The 17,098-nt window shown below is 37.9% G+C and overlaps 1 protein-coding gene across 1 annotated transcript; it reads left to right on the top strand.

Moving 5' to 3' along the window:
* Nucleotides 1-4,540: 4,540 nt before the first annotated feature.
* On the top strand, nt 4,541-16,984 carry ap3s2 (adaptor related protein complex 3 subunit sigma 2). Its single transcript, XM_012868744.3, has 6 exons — nt 4,541-4,729; nt 6,941-7,032; nt 7,281-7,392; nt 7,740-7,811; nt 11,375-11,482; nt 16,008-16,984. The coding sequence occupies exons 1-6, from the start codon at nt 4,661-4,663 to the stop codon at nt 16,131-16,133; spliced, it is 579 nt and encodes a 192-aa protein (XP_012724198.1). The 5' UTR covers nt 4,541-4,660; the 3' UTR covers nt 16,134-16,984.
* Nucleotides 16,985-17,098: the final 114 nt, after the last annotated feature.

The raw sequence follows: 17,098 nt of genomic DNA, 5'->3' as shown, positions 1-17,098 counted from the left end.
TCATTTTTTTATTTTTTGCCAAAAATGATCCTTTTGCCTAAATCAATTTAATAACTTATTTCTGCATTATTTTGTGTTTTCTGAAAAACCTGAAAAATGACATAGGCCATTATTTTAGGAAGGTGACTAAGTTTTGTTGTCTACTGAAACCAAGATTTAACATTTTAATAAACGAAAGTGTGTAAACTAAACCCCACATTTACCCAAGATAAAAATGTTCCCACAATTAAGCATGAGCCACGATTATTGTGCTTTCTGGCTGTCTTTCAGGGTTTTTTTTCCACATGGAAATGGGCCCTTAGTCAGGGTTGAGGAACTCAAGAAGAGTTAAGAATAAAGAATAAAGTAAAGAAGTGTCTGCACAAAACCAAATGTATACAATCAAATCAATGAACTAATAGCTTCATCAGAAGAAGATGAAAGAAAAACCCCAGACCTGAATCTGATTGAAAATCAACGGGTTGATGTGAATAGGGTTGTGCAAAGGAGATGTCTTGGTAATTCAACAGATTTGAAGCACTTTTGCAAAGAAGAGTGGACTATTACTACGAAGTAAGATGCCTGGTGGAGTCCCACATCTTATGGATGGATGGATGGATGGATGGATGGATGGATGTCAGGATCATGTAGACTTTTTATATCAACTGTACATAAATTGGGACCAAATCTTATTCACAGAAGTGACTTTTAGACAGGTGCAAAGGCCACTATTTTTTGAGGTTAGAAGCCCAGATTCAAGAGGTGGAGAACAAACCGTCTGCGATACTTTGAGATAAGCAGACGTTAAACAAAGCTATCCCCAAAGGAGGCCCCGACAGGTTTGATCATCCCTGTAATTACAGGGGGCTTTCATCACTTTGCAGAGCAGGGCACAGAGGCATTATTCGAACGCCACACATTACCTCAGCTCTGGCAGACAGCACTTGGCATCCACTGAATTTTGTCAATTATCCTTGGGGGGAGAGGTGCACATTAAAAATTGAAGTGAACATTAGTGGCCACCCAAGAGTCCAAATACAGTGAGTCAGTCTTTAACAAATGGTCACTGTACCGACATGACCCCACCGTGCCAGAGAATGCTGTGCCTGTCCACTTGCATTTGTTAAGTCCCTATTAAAGTCCTCATCAAGGCAACCCGGCATGCCCACCTACCTCGCCTGTCCCGGTGAAATCTATTCTCACATTGCACTCATGTGGAAATAAGCCTGTTTACCACCAGCAGGTCACACATGCTAATGAGCGTCTGTTTGTTTTCCAGTGTGCTCACACAGGAGGAAGGGAATTTAGGGGGAAATAATAGATGATATGCAGACAACAACCCAGGTGGCCCTGCAGCACTAATGATGAAAAATGTACCACACAGAAACATTGAAAATGGAAACAGAGTGGAAAATGTGCTCAAACATTTTGATCTTGCTGGGGGGGTTGTTAAAAAAAAAATCACGTGGCCTTTGTTTCAAGGAAGAAGCTGCAGGTCAGCCAGCTTTCCGGACAGACCCTCCTTCAAGTTAATCATATTTAGGCTTCAGTGTTAAGTATATTAGGCTGTATTGTACACTTGCACACTGAAATATAGTTATTGATGGCTAATTTAATAAGGTAAATAATAAATGAAAGTATCCAGCAATCAAATGATCAAAATTCTGCTTTAGGTTCACCTTATATTGTGATTTGTAGTCCTTTGTAAGCTCTAATAAATTTTCTTCTAGCTCCATGCATCTTCCCACCAAATCTAAATAGCTCTGCTGGAGAAAAGCATCCATCTAGCATCGTAAAGCAATCAACATGTTTCCCCATGTGGAAGGTGGGTTCTGGGTGGTGCATAGCATTAGTTTTACACCACTCATAGTATTTTACATGCTTGGTCTTACGGTTTACATTAATTTTGTTCCTTCTTTATTCTATTCGATTCAATTTCCAACATTGCTGTATTTTGTATGGAATGGATTTTATTTAGAAGGGAAAGAGCTGCTCAAAACATAATCAAGCTTTACAGGGTGCTATTTGAGAACAATGTTGAAATCCGTGTATTGTTTTTCTTCTGCTTCACAATAACGCCTTGCATTGTGTTGGTTTTTTACAAAATCCCATTAAAATACAATGAATGTTGTGGTTTTACTGTAACAAAAATGTTTAAAAACCTTGAGGTGTATAATCACTTTTTGCAAAGAAGTGTAGATGTTTTTGTGTCTGTGTTTCTGTACTGCTTATTCTACCCATAGTAAGTTAAAGCAGATGCCGGAAACTTCCTGTGTTTGGTCCAGTTCAAAGCCTTTTCCTGTTTAAAAAAAGTGCTCTTTCTCAACATTTTTAGGTGGAGGAATGTTAGAAACTTGAGCGCTCTATACTCACAAAGCTGTAGTCTCATTAGATGACATTCAAAAGTTTTTTTTTGTTTTTGTCCCCCCACTTAAGATATTCACAATCAGTTAACATTCTTCATACTCTGTCTGGTAGAAGGAACACTTTGGATATCTGGGGTGATAAAAAAAATCTTTTTTACTTTACATATTACAATTTTTATATGCCACTGCACTTTTTCCACTCACAACAGCAGGCCAGAACCCATAACTCACTATCAGGCAGTGGATCCCAAAGTGGAGGGGCGCGCCCCCTAGGGGTGCATAAGGTGATTGCGTTGGGTTGGGTTGGAGGGGAGCATGGTTGAAATGGACTGGAAAAATTACCAATTTTGAGAGGTTGTTTAAAAAAATATATACTGATGGCAATGTTAAATTCAGTTACACAGCAAAATGAACAGTTAGAATTAAAACAATTGCACTTTAAAAGTTGCAGTTTTGTAATTAAAAGAAGATTGTTATGTTTTACTGCAGTTGGCTTTTCTTTGTTCAACTGTTGAATAGATTGGTTTCTTTTAGATCACAAAGGGGGAGGGGGAACCAACAAAAGTTTGCTAACCACTGCTGTGTGTTTGTGTGTGTGTGTATATATATATATATATATATATATATATATATATATATATATATATATATATATATATATATATATATATATAGATAGATATATAGATAGATAGATAGATAGATAGATAGATAGATAGATAGATAGATAGATAGATAGATAGATAGATAGATAGATAGATAGATAGATAGATAGATAGATAGATAGATAGATAGATAGATAGATAGATAGATAGATAGATAGATAGATAGATAGATAGATAGATAGATATAGGTATAGATATACATACATACATATAGCATGTATGTATGTATGAGTGTTTCTGGACCTTGTAACTATACAAACAGAAGAAACCCATTGTTTTTCCCATACTATGGCAATTTAATCAAATCAGCTAAATATGTGAAATAGATTACTGTTTATATTGAAATCCTGATCTGCTTTAATAATTTCTGGGTTTCCTACTTGAACTGTTGAGAGTTGAAACATCTCCAAGAAACAAGAGATTAAGTTCAATTTCTTTCTAATTCAGCATTTAGGATTGCCGTGTCCTGGATGACTGAGAACCTACACCAGCCTGTTTGCCACGTGGTTTCAAGTTGAATACTCTCTGCTGCCGCATTATATAATTTTGCAGTCTTTGTGACTAATGCATCATCACACGAGGCTCCAAATGAATGCATCCTTTGTTGCTGTAGCACCACCTAAACTGGAAATTTTTGATGGCTGATTGAATGCATGGATAGATGCAATCTAAGAATACTTTGTATGTATTAGAATATTGTTAATGTATACATGTGAGGTCCTTTCTGATAGTGCTTTATGTTTATGTGAATTATATTTCATTCCTAGCGAATTTTTCCACCTGTTCCTACACTCTCAAGGACCAAATATGTAAAAAGAAAAAAAAGAGACTTTTATTCTCTACCCTATTTTCTAAAACTTGAATCCATCCGTCCACCCATTTGCACTTTCCACTATTTTTTTGTTTTTGCACAATTGTTCAAAGCACTATAAATCCTCATTTGACGGTGCATTAGTCATATACACTGCAAAATTAGCAGAGATGCCTCAATCTTCAACAACACGTGAAAAAAAGTAGTTTGGACCACATTAGAAAGAACAAGGACTTTAATCGGTACACCACAACCTATTAAGCATATTTAGCTGATGTATTGAAGTTTGCTTAAATACGACACAATTAATGTGCTTTGATTTACTTTTTCACTGTCATTATAATAAAAATAGAGATTCACAGAGTTGAATATATATATATATATATATATATATATATATATATATATATATATATATATATATATATATATATATATATATATATATGTGTGTGTGTGTGTGTGTGTGTGTGTGTGTGTGTGTGTGTGTGTGTGTTTATAGACAATGGCTAGGTATTGACAGTGTTACACATTGTAACACTCATGATGTACATGATATCCATAATGCTCAATTAATACCATTCCACAAATTATTTATTATTTTATTAATAATAAATAATATTTATAAGAATAATAATATAAGAATATTTAAGAACATGTTTCATTGGAATACCGGAACCAAAAAAATTAATTGTTTCTGGCGGCTGAATTTGGCTCACGCAGCCGGATGTGAGCTGTGTTTTTATATCCGCCCTTCGAAAGCCCATTTAGCTTACAAGCTAATCGTCATAACTCCTAAATAATTTTCCACTGCTGTCTGGTAACGCCAAATAACAAATATGATAAAAGCTATCTTGATTTTTAACAATCATGGGAAGCCACGGCTGATCAGATTCTATCAATATTTTGTGAGTATTTGCAGATGTTGCTGATTCAACTATTTGCATTTTCCGGGTGTGCTAGGCAGCGTTAGCTTGTGTGAATATTCAACAACCCAACTTGTTTTGGTGCAATAACGAAGTTTCACGCGTTCATAGATGTTTTTCTGACATGGAATCACATGTTTTTGTTCTGAGCTTTAAATCTTTCCGGGGAACTGGGTACTAGATACGCGTTAGACTGCAACTTTAAGAACATTTAAGATCATATTATTTCTGACTGATATTATGCATTCTTTATCGGTCAGACATTGGTCGCACTATTAAAAGCACACTTTTTTTTGTTTACATCAAAACACATTTTTATTTATTTAACTAAATCTTACAAAAATATATATAGAACAAAGGATTAGTCATCATACTGTTACATTTACATATATTTTGCTACTTTTTATTTCTTTGATAACACTTAGAGAAATGTAGGTCCATATAAATAAAAACTACAAAAACGAGTAAGTGAATGTAAATACAAAAACTAAAGAAGTGGCAAATTTCCAAAAAGGCTAAAACACTAATGGTTCCTCATTCTTGACTTTAAGCCGACTGAGCTCAGTGCAGTGTCCTTCAGGGACAGGATGGTGTTATTTATAGAGTCAGCTAATCTACACGCTTATACATTAGGTTACGTAATGCAGCATAATAAGTGGAATAGGGCTGAGCGATATGGACCAAAAATAAAGATTTTTAGGCTGTATGGCGATATTAGATCCTCGGATGTGTTTTTCTTTTCATAAAGTAATTATTTTCATAAATAAAGACAGCTCTGAATCAAAGTTTTACGACAAATGTCTCACAGCCTCGTTGTTCCGAAGTGCTGTTTTCAGACGATAATACATTTTGCATTTAATTTGGGCATTGAGGTGCCAGTGTCGGCAGGAAGAGTGGAATGGCACGGGATCCTCTTTGCTTGACGTCAATTGCAAAGTTTCAACAAGCTGAACGGAGACGCTGATTTTATTTTCCGGGCAGGACCCGGCGCCTACCCACTCGGCCAAAGTGTACCGAATACCGACTTTAATGACCAGAGTGTCATCATGTCTGATTGTCCAACAACCTTGCCTGACCTAAGCCCCGCACATAATCTGTGGGGTTATTGTCAAATGGAGAGATGAAAGACGTCGGACCCGACAATACAAGCGAGCTGAATGCTGTTATTGAAGCAGCCAGCGCTTCCTTAACGCCTGAGCAGAGCTACAGTCCGGCCGCCTCCATGCAACACTTCACTGATGCAGTACGTCATGCAAAAAAAAAAAAAAAAAAAAAAGCCCTGCGGTCTCATTTATAATAATACTCCCAAGTTTTTTTTTTTTTTTTAAGATGTTTTGACCCGCATGCATACAGGCAGAACTGACGAGAGCTTTCTGCAGCCATGGGGCTAATTTCAAGTAGGGTAACTTTTAGGCAAAGGTTTGTAATCTTCACATTGGTCTGGTTAGTCTGTTATAAGTTCTTACTAACCTCCCAGGTTTTTAGGACTACTTAGTTTCTAGCCAAGCGTCTGCTTTTAAGCTCTTTAAGACAGCCAGAATTACGACATCCATTACAGATAATAATACCGGTAGTAGTAGTAATAATAATAATAATAATAATAATAATAATAATAATATTGTTGGCAATAGTTATGCTGCTAGTTTTACTCCATTTAAAAACATTCTAACAAACTAGTAGTAACTTTGGTAACCAGGATAAATTAGCCTACAGTCATCAAAGTAATGAGTTTAATAGGCATGCAAAAAAATCAGGGACACTCCTAACACAGGCTCTTTAAAGACGTGTCGCCATTCAGTGGATCACCGAATGTATACCACAACTGATTAAAAGAGGCCCCGCAGGAAGAATGACCGTCAAGAAGTTATTTCAAAAGAAATGAAAAGGTTGGAGGAGGGCATGTTACCACATAACTGATTAGACAAAGAGTAGCTGAGTGTCTACAGCAAGCCAGGGAACACAATGGAGACAGCATAGTAATTTGGATCTCTGTTAAAGCCCAGTGGTTTTTTTTTTTTTTTTTTTTTTTAGAGTCTTGCTGAAATTTTTCATGTGCTTGTAAAAGTAATGTCAGTTTTGCAGTCTTGCTGGAAAGCAGGGATTGAGAAAGCAAACACCGTGTCTCGGTCGGTAGCAACGGTAATGTGTCCCTGAAATTGTCTGTTGCTTACTCTGCGCATCATTTTCTTGCAGACGGAGGACATGCAGCAGCAGATCATTCGAGAGACTTTCCATTTGGTGTCAAAGAGAGACGACAACGTTTGTAACTTCTTGGAGGGTGGAAGGTAAAGTTGTTTTCGTTTGCTTTCTGTCATACTCTGTTTTTCAAGCCACTGATTCAACCGGTTGACGTCACTGGGTGGCTTGTAGTAACTGTTTTAAAACAGAAGATGGCAGCAAAATCTAAAAGCTTCATCCTTTTACCTTTTTCCCCCCCTAAATGATGCATATTTGTTTGGCACAGTAGACCTTTTCATCTCCGCTATGTTATGCATTAAAGTTTTTTTTTTTTTTTTTTTTAATCTGCTTTCAGTCTCATCGGCGGCTCAGACTACAAGTTGATTTACCGGCACTATGCTACTCTCTACTTTGTCTTCTGTGTGGACTCGTCTGAGAGCGAGCTCGGCATACTGGACCTGATTCAGGTCAGCTGCTTTGTTTTAGGGTGACTGTGTGAAAACAACTGATGTTTCACTAAAGGGAATCATGTGTCCCTGTTTAAGGTAGCGTCACAATTTTTTATCAGAATGGATATAAATGCTTAGGGCCAGAAATTCTGCTCGTTAGGTTTTAGGAAACATCATTCATTATTGAACTATAACCTCCTTCCTAGATGCTTTTTGTATTAATGTTGATGCTGGTTTTATTCTTCTGTGAGGATATTTATTATTAAAGGAGAGAGGACTACTCACAGACAGAACACATACAGAATGGAAATACAAATGAAAATCAGACTATTCCTCTGTTAAAATTGTTTATCTTTTTATTTTAGGTCTTTGTGGAAACGTTGGATAAATGCTTTGAAAATGTTTGTGAACTGGACCTAATATTCCACATGGATAAGGTGAGTGGACGTGCTGCTCTGACTGAAACATATTTATCCTCATTTCTTCTGCGGTCTGGTGCTTTTAGTGCTACAAGGAAAAGCAAATTACGCATAAACAAGTTTTAGAGCGCAAACGCATTAGAATACACAAACAAACTGAGTGTTTCCTCTGGATGTGTTATCCAACCTTTCGTCTTCTCGGAGAGGCTTTCAGTCAGGATTTGTAGGTACACTCAGTCTTATAAGCAAGTACCTTTGCATAGTGGATCAACAAGTTTAACTGTGACGATCAAAACTTGTCACATGCGAAATAGGGCTGACAGCCTAACAGCCAATCATTAGTCCTCCGGTGGGAACTTTTTGATCCCAGCAGGCTGAGTCACGCTCGCAATAACGGCTTTGTAGGAGGGGGACGATGGCGGCTGGTTTCTCTTCACAAAAATGGCTTTCTTTTAAATAAAATACTGTGACGCACTTTGCTTTCTTCTTATATTAAAAGTGATTTTACTATACGTGAGATTGAGTTTCAGCTCTCTTCACGTTTGCATGTTAGAGCTTAAAAGTGTTAAGTCTGGATAACCAGGACTGCCAAGTGCTACACAAATTTAATCTTGGCAAGAACACGTTTCATCGTCCATCAGTTGCTACTTTTTTAGAATTGTTGACCAAGAACTAATTAACTAATTCATATGAGGATAACTTTATCGTCATATAGAGAGTTGACCGGGGTGGTGATATTGTAATCCAGAACATGGAAGCTTATGGGCTTGAGTTTCTGAAACAACTTGGAAACTGTGATTTTTACACACCCTTGAGCTTTAATCCTGCATTGGGTTTTGCACAAGAGATAAAAAGATTCCCAGATAAGACTCTTGAGGGTGGCTACATTACAAAAAAACTGAGTCTGATTTTATATGGCAGCAACATCGTGTCAGGCCTGTCTTCTGTACACTGCCTAAAATACATAAATTAAAAGCAGAACCTGGTCCCGGTCGTCATATAGTTGCAGGTAATCAGTCTCTAACAGAACCTCTTTCTAAGTATATTGATTTTCATATTAAGTCACGTGCGCAGCAGCTTCCCCCTTATATTAAAGACACTACAGATTTTTCAGATCACATTTCTTCCATTGTTGATCTGTCTGAAACTGATTTACTCTGCGCTACGAACATTGTCAGTTTATATACTGATGTTCCCCAGAAAGAGGCCTTAGAAGCATTAGTATATAATCTGAACAAGAGAGAAACTCTGATACCGCCACGGGTTTCCTGTTGGATTTGACCAAATTAGCATTGGACAATAATTATTTTAAATGTGAATATTCTTTTTACTGACAGAATCGAGGAGTTAGCATGGGAAGTGCCTGTGCACCTGACTATGCCAACCTATTTATGAGTACATTTGAAGATGGTCATGTTTATAATAATAATAATGGATCCAAAACTGAAATGATGGTTTCGCTACATAGATTATATATTCTTTGCACTATAGAAGAACTGCAAGAGATTAAAGGTCTCTTTAATTATCATCTACCTACTTTCCGATTATCTTTAGAATATAGCAGACAATTTAATTTCTCGACGTAAACATTCTTACTTTACAGCAGTTATCGTCCTCCTAGACGGAAAAAAAGAGTCTTCCTTACAGTCAGCTTTTGAGAAGCAGAAGGATTTGCTGCACTGATGAAGCTTTTTGACATATAAGCTAAAGATCTTAGTCAGATCATTAGAGAATGAGGTTATGATGACCATCTACTGAAAAAAATGTTATGAGGAAGTAAAAAGGGTGCGTCGGGATGTAGCGTTAGCCCCTAACCCTTCCCTCTAATAGGAACTGAAACATTGTTCGAGCTACATTTTCCCTGCCGTCTAAGGAGATTAGAAAATCACCTGCAGTACTAAATATGTTGTATATCCCTTGGAATGTCCCTGTGGACTGGCTTATATAAGTCAAACTAAAAGAGAGTAAAAAATTAGGATTTCTGAACAATTAATATTTGTAATTGAGGCGAGATATCCCCGGTTGCTTGACGTTTCATGACAGCTGGCCATGATATTTGTTCCTTGAAGCTTCAAGGTGTAGAGGTGGCGTCATCTCCCAGAAGAGGTGGCGGTAGAGATGAACTGTTGCTTCAAAGAGAAGCTTTTTGGATCCACCCTCTACAGACGGTAAACCCCGAGGGACTGAATGAGGAATTAGTGTTGAACAGTTTTCTTCAGAAGTTACGATCTTATGTATTTATCTATTCGCGTGTGTTTGCGTGGAATACTTTTGCATGTTGTCGTTGGAGCGGTGCCGAATGAACTGACAGTTTCACACAGTTGTCTCTTCTTTGAACCGTTTGCTCAGCCTGCCTCTGATTGGCTTAGATGTTCTCCATGCTCTACATAGACACGCCGCCTTGGTTCTGTAATTTACTGACGACGGCATGGAGCCAGAACGCGTTCTTGCCCCTTGTTAAATTTGCGTAGCACCTGGGAGTGCTGGTTATGCAGAACTTTTCTGCGTTATTCCAGAACTGCGCATCCATCTACTCCCACCTTTATTCTTTTATGAGCTGTGTGCATTTATTTCCTTCTATTGTTCAGAAAAACAAACTATATTATCACACTGGGTTTCTGCCAGGGAAGATTTCTCTTTGCTCATAGAGGGTTGCGCTACCCTGGAGGGTTTCCTCCATATGAATTAGCTTTCATACAAACTAGTTGAATACCGTTAGAATCTCACTTTATTACCTTTAGCAATGTATTTATTTAAAAGTGAACACGTGTTTTGAAACCCAGATTCTAATTAGATTGTATCCTGGTAAACAATGAATAATAAAAAGACAGGGCAGCGTCCAAACACGTCTAGTGGTTTTTCCTGAACTCCGTATTCTTGTAAGCGTGATGCGTCAGAAAGCCTCAGGGGGGATTTCTTCAGTCTTGTCACAAACATTCACATGAATCCAGATCTCTTAATTAAAGTGGTTAAGTTTTTTTTTTTTTTTTTCTTTTTCTTTACAAATCTCCTGCAAATGGGACTGGTGTTATCTCTAAATCCTAAACCTTCTTTTAGGAAGCTGTCATCTCACAGACATACCGGTGCTTATCAGCTGACTTATAGACTTATATTTGTTTTGTAGTGATTAGAAATAAAATCACTGGTATAGCAAAACAGGTTGCTTTTAACCTCTTTTTACCTTCACAAAGTTCTTCCTTAGAATGAAGATCTCTAATTTTACTCCTCACTGGAGGACTGGTCAAACATCCACAGCCATCTTGACTGCATTTCCCCACAGGAATTTGATGTCATGTGGAGCAACAAGGCTCGGCCGGAGGAATGTTGCCAACATGTAAATATTCCTCGGCATTGCGCCATTCGCTGCCGGAGAGCCTGGATGGCATGTTTACGTGTCGGTTATTCTTACACGCAAAGGTCTGACAATGCAGATTAGATTTTAGGTCTTTGACGTTTCCTCTGGGGTAGAGGAAGGAAGTTTTCACAAATCCGTTAAATAGTTTGACCCTGCAGGGATTTAAATGTAAATGTGTGTAAATCCTCTCCTGTTTGTTACATGCTGCTCTGTGCCTTTCCTGCAGGTCCATTATATCCTACAGGAGGTGGTGATGGGAGGCATGGTGCTGGAGACCAACATGAATGAGATCGTTGCACAAGTAGAGGTGCAGAACCGCATGGAGAAGTCGGAGGTCAGGCTCTCTTTGTCTTGGACAAATTACTGTTTTTATTCATCATTTATGGGTTGTTGTTTTTTTTTAATCGTGAAGTAGTGCCAACACAGGTACAACCTAAAACTTCCACGTATTCACTGAGCTAGATAAGCACAAAGTAGCACATAATTATGAAGTGATAGTAAGGTGATAAATCTGAAAGGTAATCTGTATTCAGTCCCATTTACGCTCAGACTCCTAAATAAAATTCAGTGCAATCATTTTGTTCTTCTCCAAGTCAGAAAATGGGGTCCACATGGGTTTGATGTGACCTGAGTCTAAATGCGTTTGCTCTGTGGAGGCCCCACATGTTTGTTAGAGAGCATTAGCAAACAAACAGCAAACCTCAGCCATGTTCTGGGATGAATTTGTGAAGAAATTCAAAGCAGGTTTTGTTATAAAACAATATAACAATGTTTCATCATCTCACAGAGCGCTGTCCTATCAACTGAAATAATTAGGCCATAATTTGTGCACATTCAAGTTGTGTGACTTTAGTTACGATGCTCTCAGAGTACAGACATTAAGTATAAATATATGAATAGTATTTTTTTTTTTTTAAAGAAAGGCAGGTTCTAAGCGGTATTTTGTTTAACAGCAGTGTGAACGACTAATGCGGCTGTCAGATTGACGGCTTGGGGGGAAGAAACTGTCTCTGTTGTGGCTGGTTTCTGTAATTAGCGCTCTGTACCGCCAACCTGAAGGTAAAAGTCTAAACCATTTGTGTGCAGAATGTGTGGGGTCTGCAGAGATGTTAGCTGCTCTCTTCCTGACCCTAGACCTGTAGAAGTCCTGGGTGGTGTGAAGGTCAGCCACGATGAACTTCTCTGCAGACCTAATTGTCGGTTACAGTTTTGACCTGTCCTGTTTTGCGGAGGAGGCAGAGGAGAAGATGACCAGCAGCTCCTGTGGAGTTGCTGAGTTGCTGCAGGAAGCCCGGTCTCTGCTGGGACACCTTCAAAACAGCGTCTGTGTGTGCGGACCAGCTTCACTCCACAAAACCGACATTTATCAAAGAGTTACCTGAAGGTCTTTCTTGAATCCCCCGTATGGCTTGTGTTTAAAAAAACAACATGTAGGAGATACAGTGAAAACATGAAACAAAATGCTCTGGCCAGATTAGACTAAAATCCTGTTTGGGCCTAAATGCAAAGGGCCATGTGGGATGGAGAATCAACTCTGAGAACATATAAAGAATGACCTAGTCAAAGTTCAGATCTAAATAAAATCTGGAAATTTTTGTCATTTGAGAAAATGTATGCTCTCCAGCCAGTCTGACTGAACGTGAACTATAACTTAGCTAAGAACGGCCGATATTTGCTCATGTGTAAAGCTGGTAGAGACGAGCTCCATGAGAGACCTGCAACTGTAGCTGCAGGAAAAGCTTTGCATCATCGGGAATGAAATCAGATACACTTATTTTAAAAACGTTTTGATAGCCGTGTATGATTTTTACTTTAAAGTTGGATCTTACTTTGTGTTGGGATATCTTATGAATGATGATATCTTATGATCTTTGAGGTGTTACAGGCTTCATTCATCCATGTTTAAAAATAACCAATCAGAACCTGTAGTTTTCCAGAATCTGTTATGAACCATTTATAACTCCAGTATAAAATAATAACGGAGACTTTCAGACAGACCTTCCCATATTATGCTGCCTTTTTTAATATATATATATATATATATATATATATATATATATATATATTATATATATAGATATTATTATATCTATACTATATCTATATATATATATCTACTATATTCTATCTATATATATAGTATATATATATATATATATTAGGGCTGGAGCAAGTTACCGCGTTAATTTTCGCTTTAATTCATTAGACTTATTAACGGCGATATTTATTTTAATCGCGCCTTAACGCATGTATGCTCACATGCTTTCAAGTCAGTGTCAGTCAGCAGGCGGCGTGACTGCAGCCCGCTGTCACGGAAGCACTCTCCCGCTCCCCTCCCCTCTCGTACATGGCTCAGCGGCGCCAGCCAATCAGCACGCAGGCTCAGCCTGGCCCGCCCACCTCAGCTCTCACACAAACTTGACAAACAAACAGCTGACAGAGGACAAGCAGCAGCGAAAAAACATGAACGGGGGAAGTAGCCCACCGTTTGGCTTCATTTAATACCGTAAATGAAATCAAGCTGTATGTTTTGTAAAAAAGCCGGTTCATTTCAGTGGAAACACAACAAATTTATCTAAGCACGTGAAAAAAACATGAAAACGTCGAGCCCCAGAAACGGAGAGAGGAGACGAAACTTCTCTCACTGCCCCGACAGACCCACAGACGTCTCTGACTGAGGCGTTTCAGTCCTCCAGGGAACATCCAGGTAGATCAGTGGATGGATGGATGGATGGATGGATGGATGGATGGATGGGTGGATGGATGGATGGATGTTACTGGAGCCCACACATAACATGTAATTAAGACCATGAAAGAACCCAGTACATATATTAAAAAGTGTTATTTAAGATAAGATAACAAATGCTAATCCTTTTTTTATCCCACGACGGGGAAATTTATAGGATTAAAGCAACAGGCAGGTGCACACAACACAGACAAAATTACATAAGGATTGAAATATATAAGAGGTGGATTAGCGAAAAAACACTGAACATAACATTATTATTATTATTATTATTATTTTTATTTAATTGTAATAATAAAATAAAAACCACAAAACCCAAAAGGTCAACAGTTTCATGATACATCAAGCTTAGGGACTGGCTAATATACAGCAGGTCAAAAAAGGCCATATTTTGGCTGCAGTGCTTGTTCTCTTATGAAGAAAAGATCAACTAGTGCACTAAATTCAATAGATGGGTTGAAAATATCCATTATAAGATAAGTGCTACAAATGTTACAACACTTTTGTTCATATGGCAGCAGAACATTAAAATAAAAGTGCTCTTTACACTACTTTTGAATTCATTCTTGGAGTTTGTAAATACAATGCGATTAATCGCGATTAACCGCGATTAATCAGGGCGATTAATCGCGATTAAATATTTTAATCGTTGCCCAGCCCTAATATATATATATATATATATATATATATATATATATATATATATATATATATATATATATATATATATATATATATATATATATATATATATATATATATATATATATATATATTGACAGGCTTTTATTAGATCTTGATCTGGTTTCGGTGACGTCTTTTGGCTAACGGGGAACCAGCAGTAAGACCACAGTGAGCTGACGCTGGTTCATGGGACGTTCTGATGCGGGTCATGTGTCAAACCGCCCTATTTTATCAACTCCAACATGTGAATAAATAAAAATAGGGAGGATGTGTTAGTCTGTCCTGAGCTGTAAGCGTGAGGCTGAAACTGAGTTGTTCTTACCCTTTCTGAAATATGACAGCTAAACCACTCAGATATTTCAGTTTTAACTTATTTTTTTAGGTAATCTCGCCACTTTGGCTTAGTATTTGTCTTTTTTTCAAATTCTCCATTGGACGCTCAAAGCCTGGGATATTGTTTTATAACTCAGCCTTGCTGTAAACTTCTCCTCTACCTTATCCCTGACCTCTCCGCTGTGTTCCTTGGTCATCGCGATGCTGTTTGTTCTCTAACAAATCCTTCGCAGACCTTCAAAGAGCAGCTGTATTTACACAGAGAATAAATTACAAACACGGGCACAGTGGTGGCTTCAGAAGGCAATTGGTTGCTTTAGATGTCGTTTAGGGGTATCGGAGTAAAAAGGAGCTGAATACAAATGCCTTTCACACTTAAAAACCTTTTCATTTTCTTAAAATTTCCTCATCATGCACTACTCTGCAAAAAGGGAACTAAAAATATGTAAAATGTTCTTGAAATTAGTTTATTTGTCCATGACTTGTGCAGCTACATAAGACTATTAGCCAATGAAATGAGTATTTTTACCCCTAAAGTATGATAATTAGATATCCTGCACTTGGAATAAGACGATGGAGATGAATTGTTCTTATTTTAAGTGCCAAACCCTTATTCAATTGGCAAATAATCAAGGAAAAATACACAAATTTCAAGAAAATCTTACTTACTTTTTAGTTTCCTTTGTGCAGTGTACTTGTTCCTTTAAACATCCTAATAAGATCAGTGGAGTTTGTGATTGAACAAAATGTGGGTAAAATGTAAGGCATACAAAGACTTCTATTTTTTTGCTGCTTTTATGTTTTTTTTTCTGCACAAATTTCAGCAAACATGTTTGAACCGTTGTTTTTCTGCCTTTGAAAGGATCACCATTTTACAAAGTAGAAAACCAACAGATTTGATTTGATTAAAAAAAAAAAAAATTACCATACGAGGGAATTCAGTGTAAATTAGGTCTATTTTAGGAGTACGATTTCTAGAAGAATCACCAACCATTAATATAATTTGCCATATCTTACTTCACTGAGACATTTAAAGATGATCTGTTTTGTGGTGACAGACCTTGAAGGTGTTTTCCATGTGGTTTCTCATGCGCAGGGCGGTCTGTCGGCGGCCCCTGCTCGCGCCGTCTCTGCCGTGAAGAACATGAACCTGCCCGAGATCCCCAGGAACATCAACATCGGAGACATCAATATCAAAGTACCGAGCCTCTCCCCGTTCTGAGGAGCATTCCAGCCGAGCTCTGCGGGGGCCGGCAAGCTGGACTCCCGATTCAGCGCTCGTCTGCCACTCAGCTCCGTGGTTAACGTAGACAACACTGTGTTTTATTCTCATACCGAAGAACCACAGCGGCTTAGCCTTCCTTTCGTTCCAGTTGTGTTACGTGTACGGGAAAGGAGCTGCGTTTGAGTTGTGTATTTGCATACCAGCCTATTTAAGATATTTGCACACTTAAAAAGTTTGATTCTACAAACCTTAATCAATAATTTATATCTGTATTTTCTGCTCCTCGTGAAGGGTTTTAATTTCTGCAGTTAATTACTCTTTACCGGATAAATAGAAAGGCTGTTAGCTCCGTGTGAATTTTCCCAGCCTGTTCTGCTGTTTGTGATTCTAAGCAAACTAAAAATTAAAAAAAATGACTCCTGAGTTTTATTGGACCTCATTTAGTCCATGCGTAACACGATGCTTTGACTTCTGTGCTTGTCTATGATAATTTAAACATTCGTTTTTTTTTTTTTATGTGATTGTTTTTTCCCCTCTGTGATTTATCACGTCTCTGTCATCATAATTCATAATGAATGTTGCTCCCTCGGGGGCGAATTGCGTTCTGTCCAGATGATGTAAATGCAGTTTGCTTCCAGCCAACTTTCAGCGTTAGCGAGGCAGCAGACCTTTATTTTCGATATTTTATGTGTTTCTCTAAGTGTTCTTGTGTTTGAATCAGCTGCCAGGTGTTGTTAGACTGTCAGTAGCGTTTGATCATGGGATCTTTGTGAACTGTGATGGAAAGCTGGCATGTTCTGGTGTCAAAGACATTCCTTTGCCAAGGTAAATAAAGTTGTGTAACTATTTGAAGCGTCATTCTCTTCTCATTTTGAAAAAAAGAGGAAGTTAGCAGCATCCTCATTAGTTTTTGCTCAAACATATCGCGCTTGAGGAATCGTTGAAGCTTCAGCTTTCAGCCA

This window comes from Fundulus heteroclitus, chromosome 4 (assembly GCF_011125445.2).
Source record: "Fundulus heteroclitus isolate FHET01 chromosome 4, MU-UCD_Fhet_4.1, whole genome shotgun sequence".
Taxonomy (NCBI): domain Eukaryota; kingdom Metazoa; phylum Chordata; class Actinopteri; order Cyprinodontiformes; family Fundulidae; genus Fundulus; species Fundulus heteroclitus.
The sequence above is the reverse complement of the archived record's forward strand: the minus strand, read 5'-3'. Positions and strand labels throughout refer to the sequence as shown.

Excerpts from the sequence above, each read along its gene's own strand:
- ap3s2 (XM_012868744.3), top strand. The coding sequence starts at position 4,661 with ATGATAAAAGCTATCTTGATTTTTAACAATCATGGGAAGCCACGGCTG. Across the intron at positions 7,393-7,739 it reads GCATACTGGACCTGATTCAG|GTCTTTGTGGAAACGTTGGA; the intron begins GTCAGCTGCTTT and ends TTTTTATTTTAG. Across the intron at positions 11,483-16,007 it reads ACCGCATGGAGAAGTCGGAG|GGCGGTCTGTCGGCGGCCCC; the intron begins GTCAGGCTCTCT and ends TCTCATGCGCAG.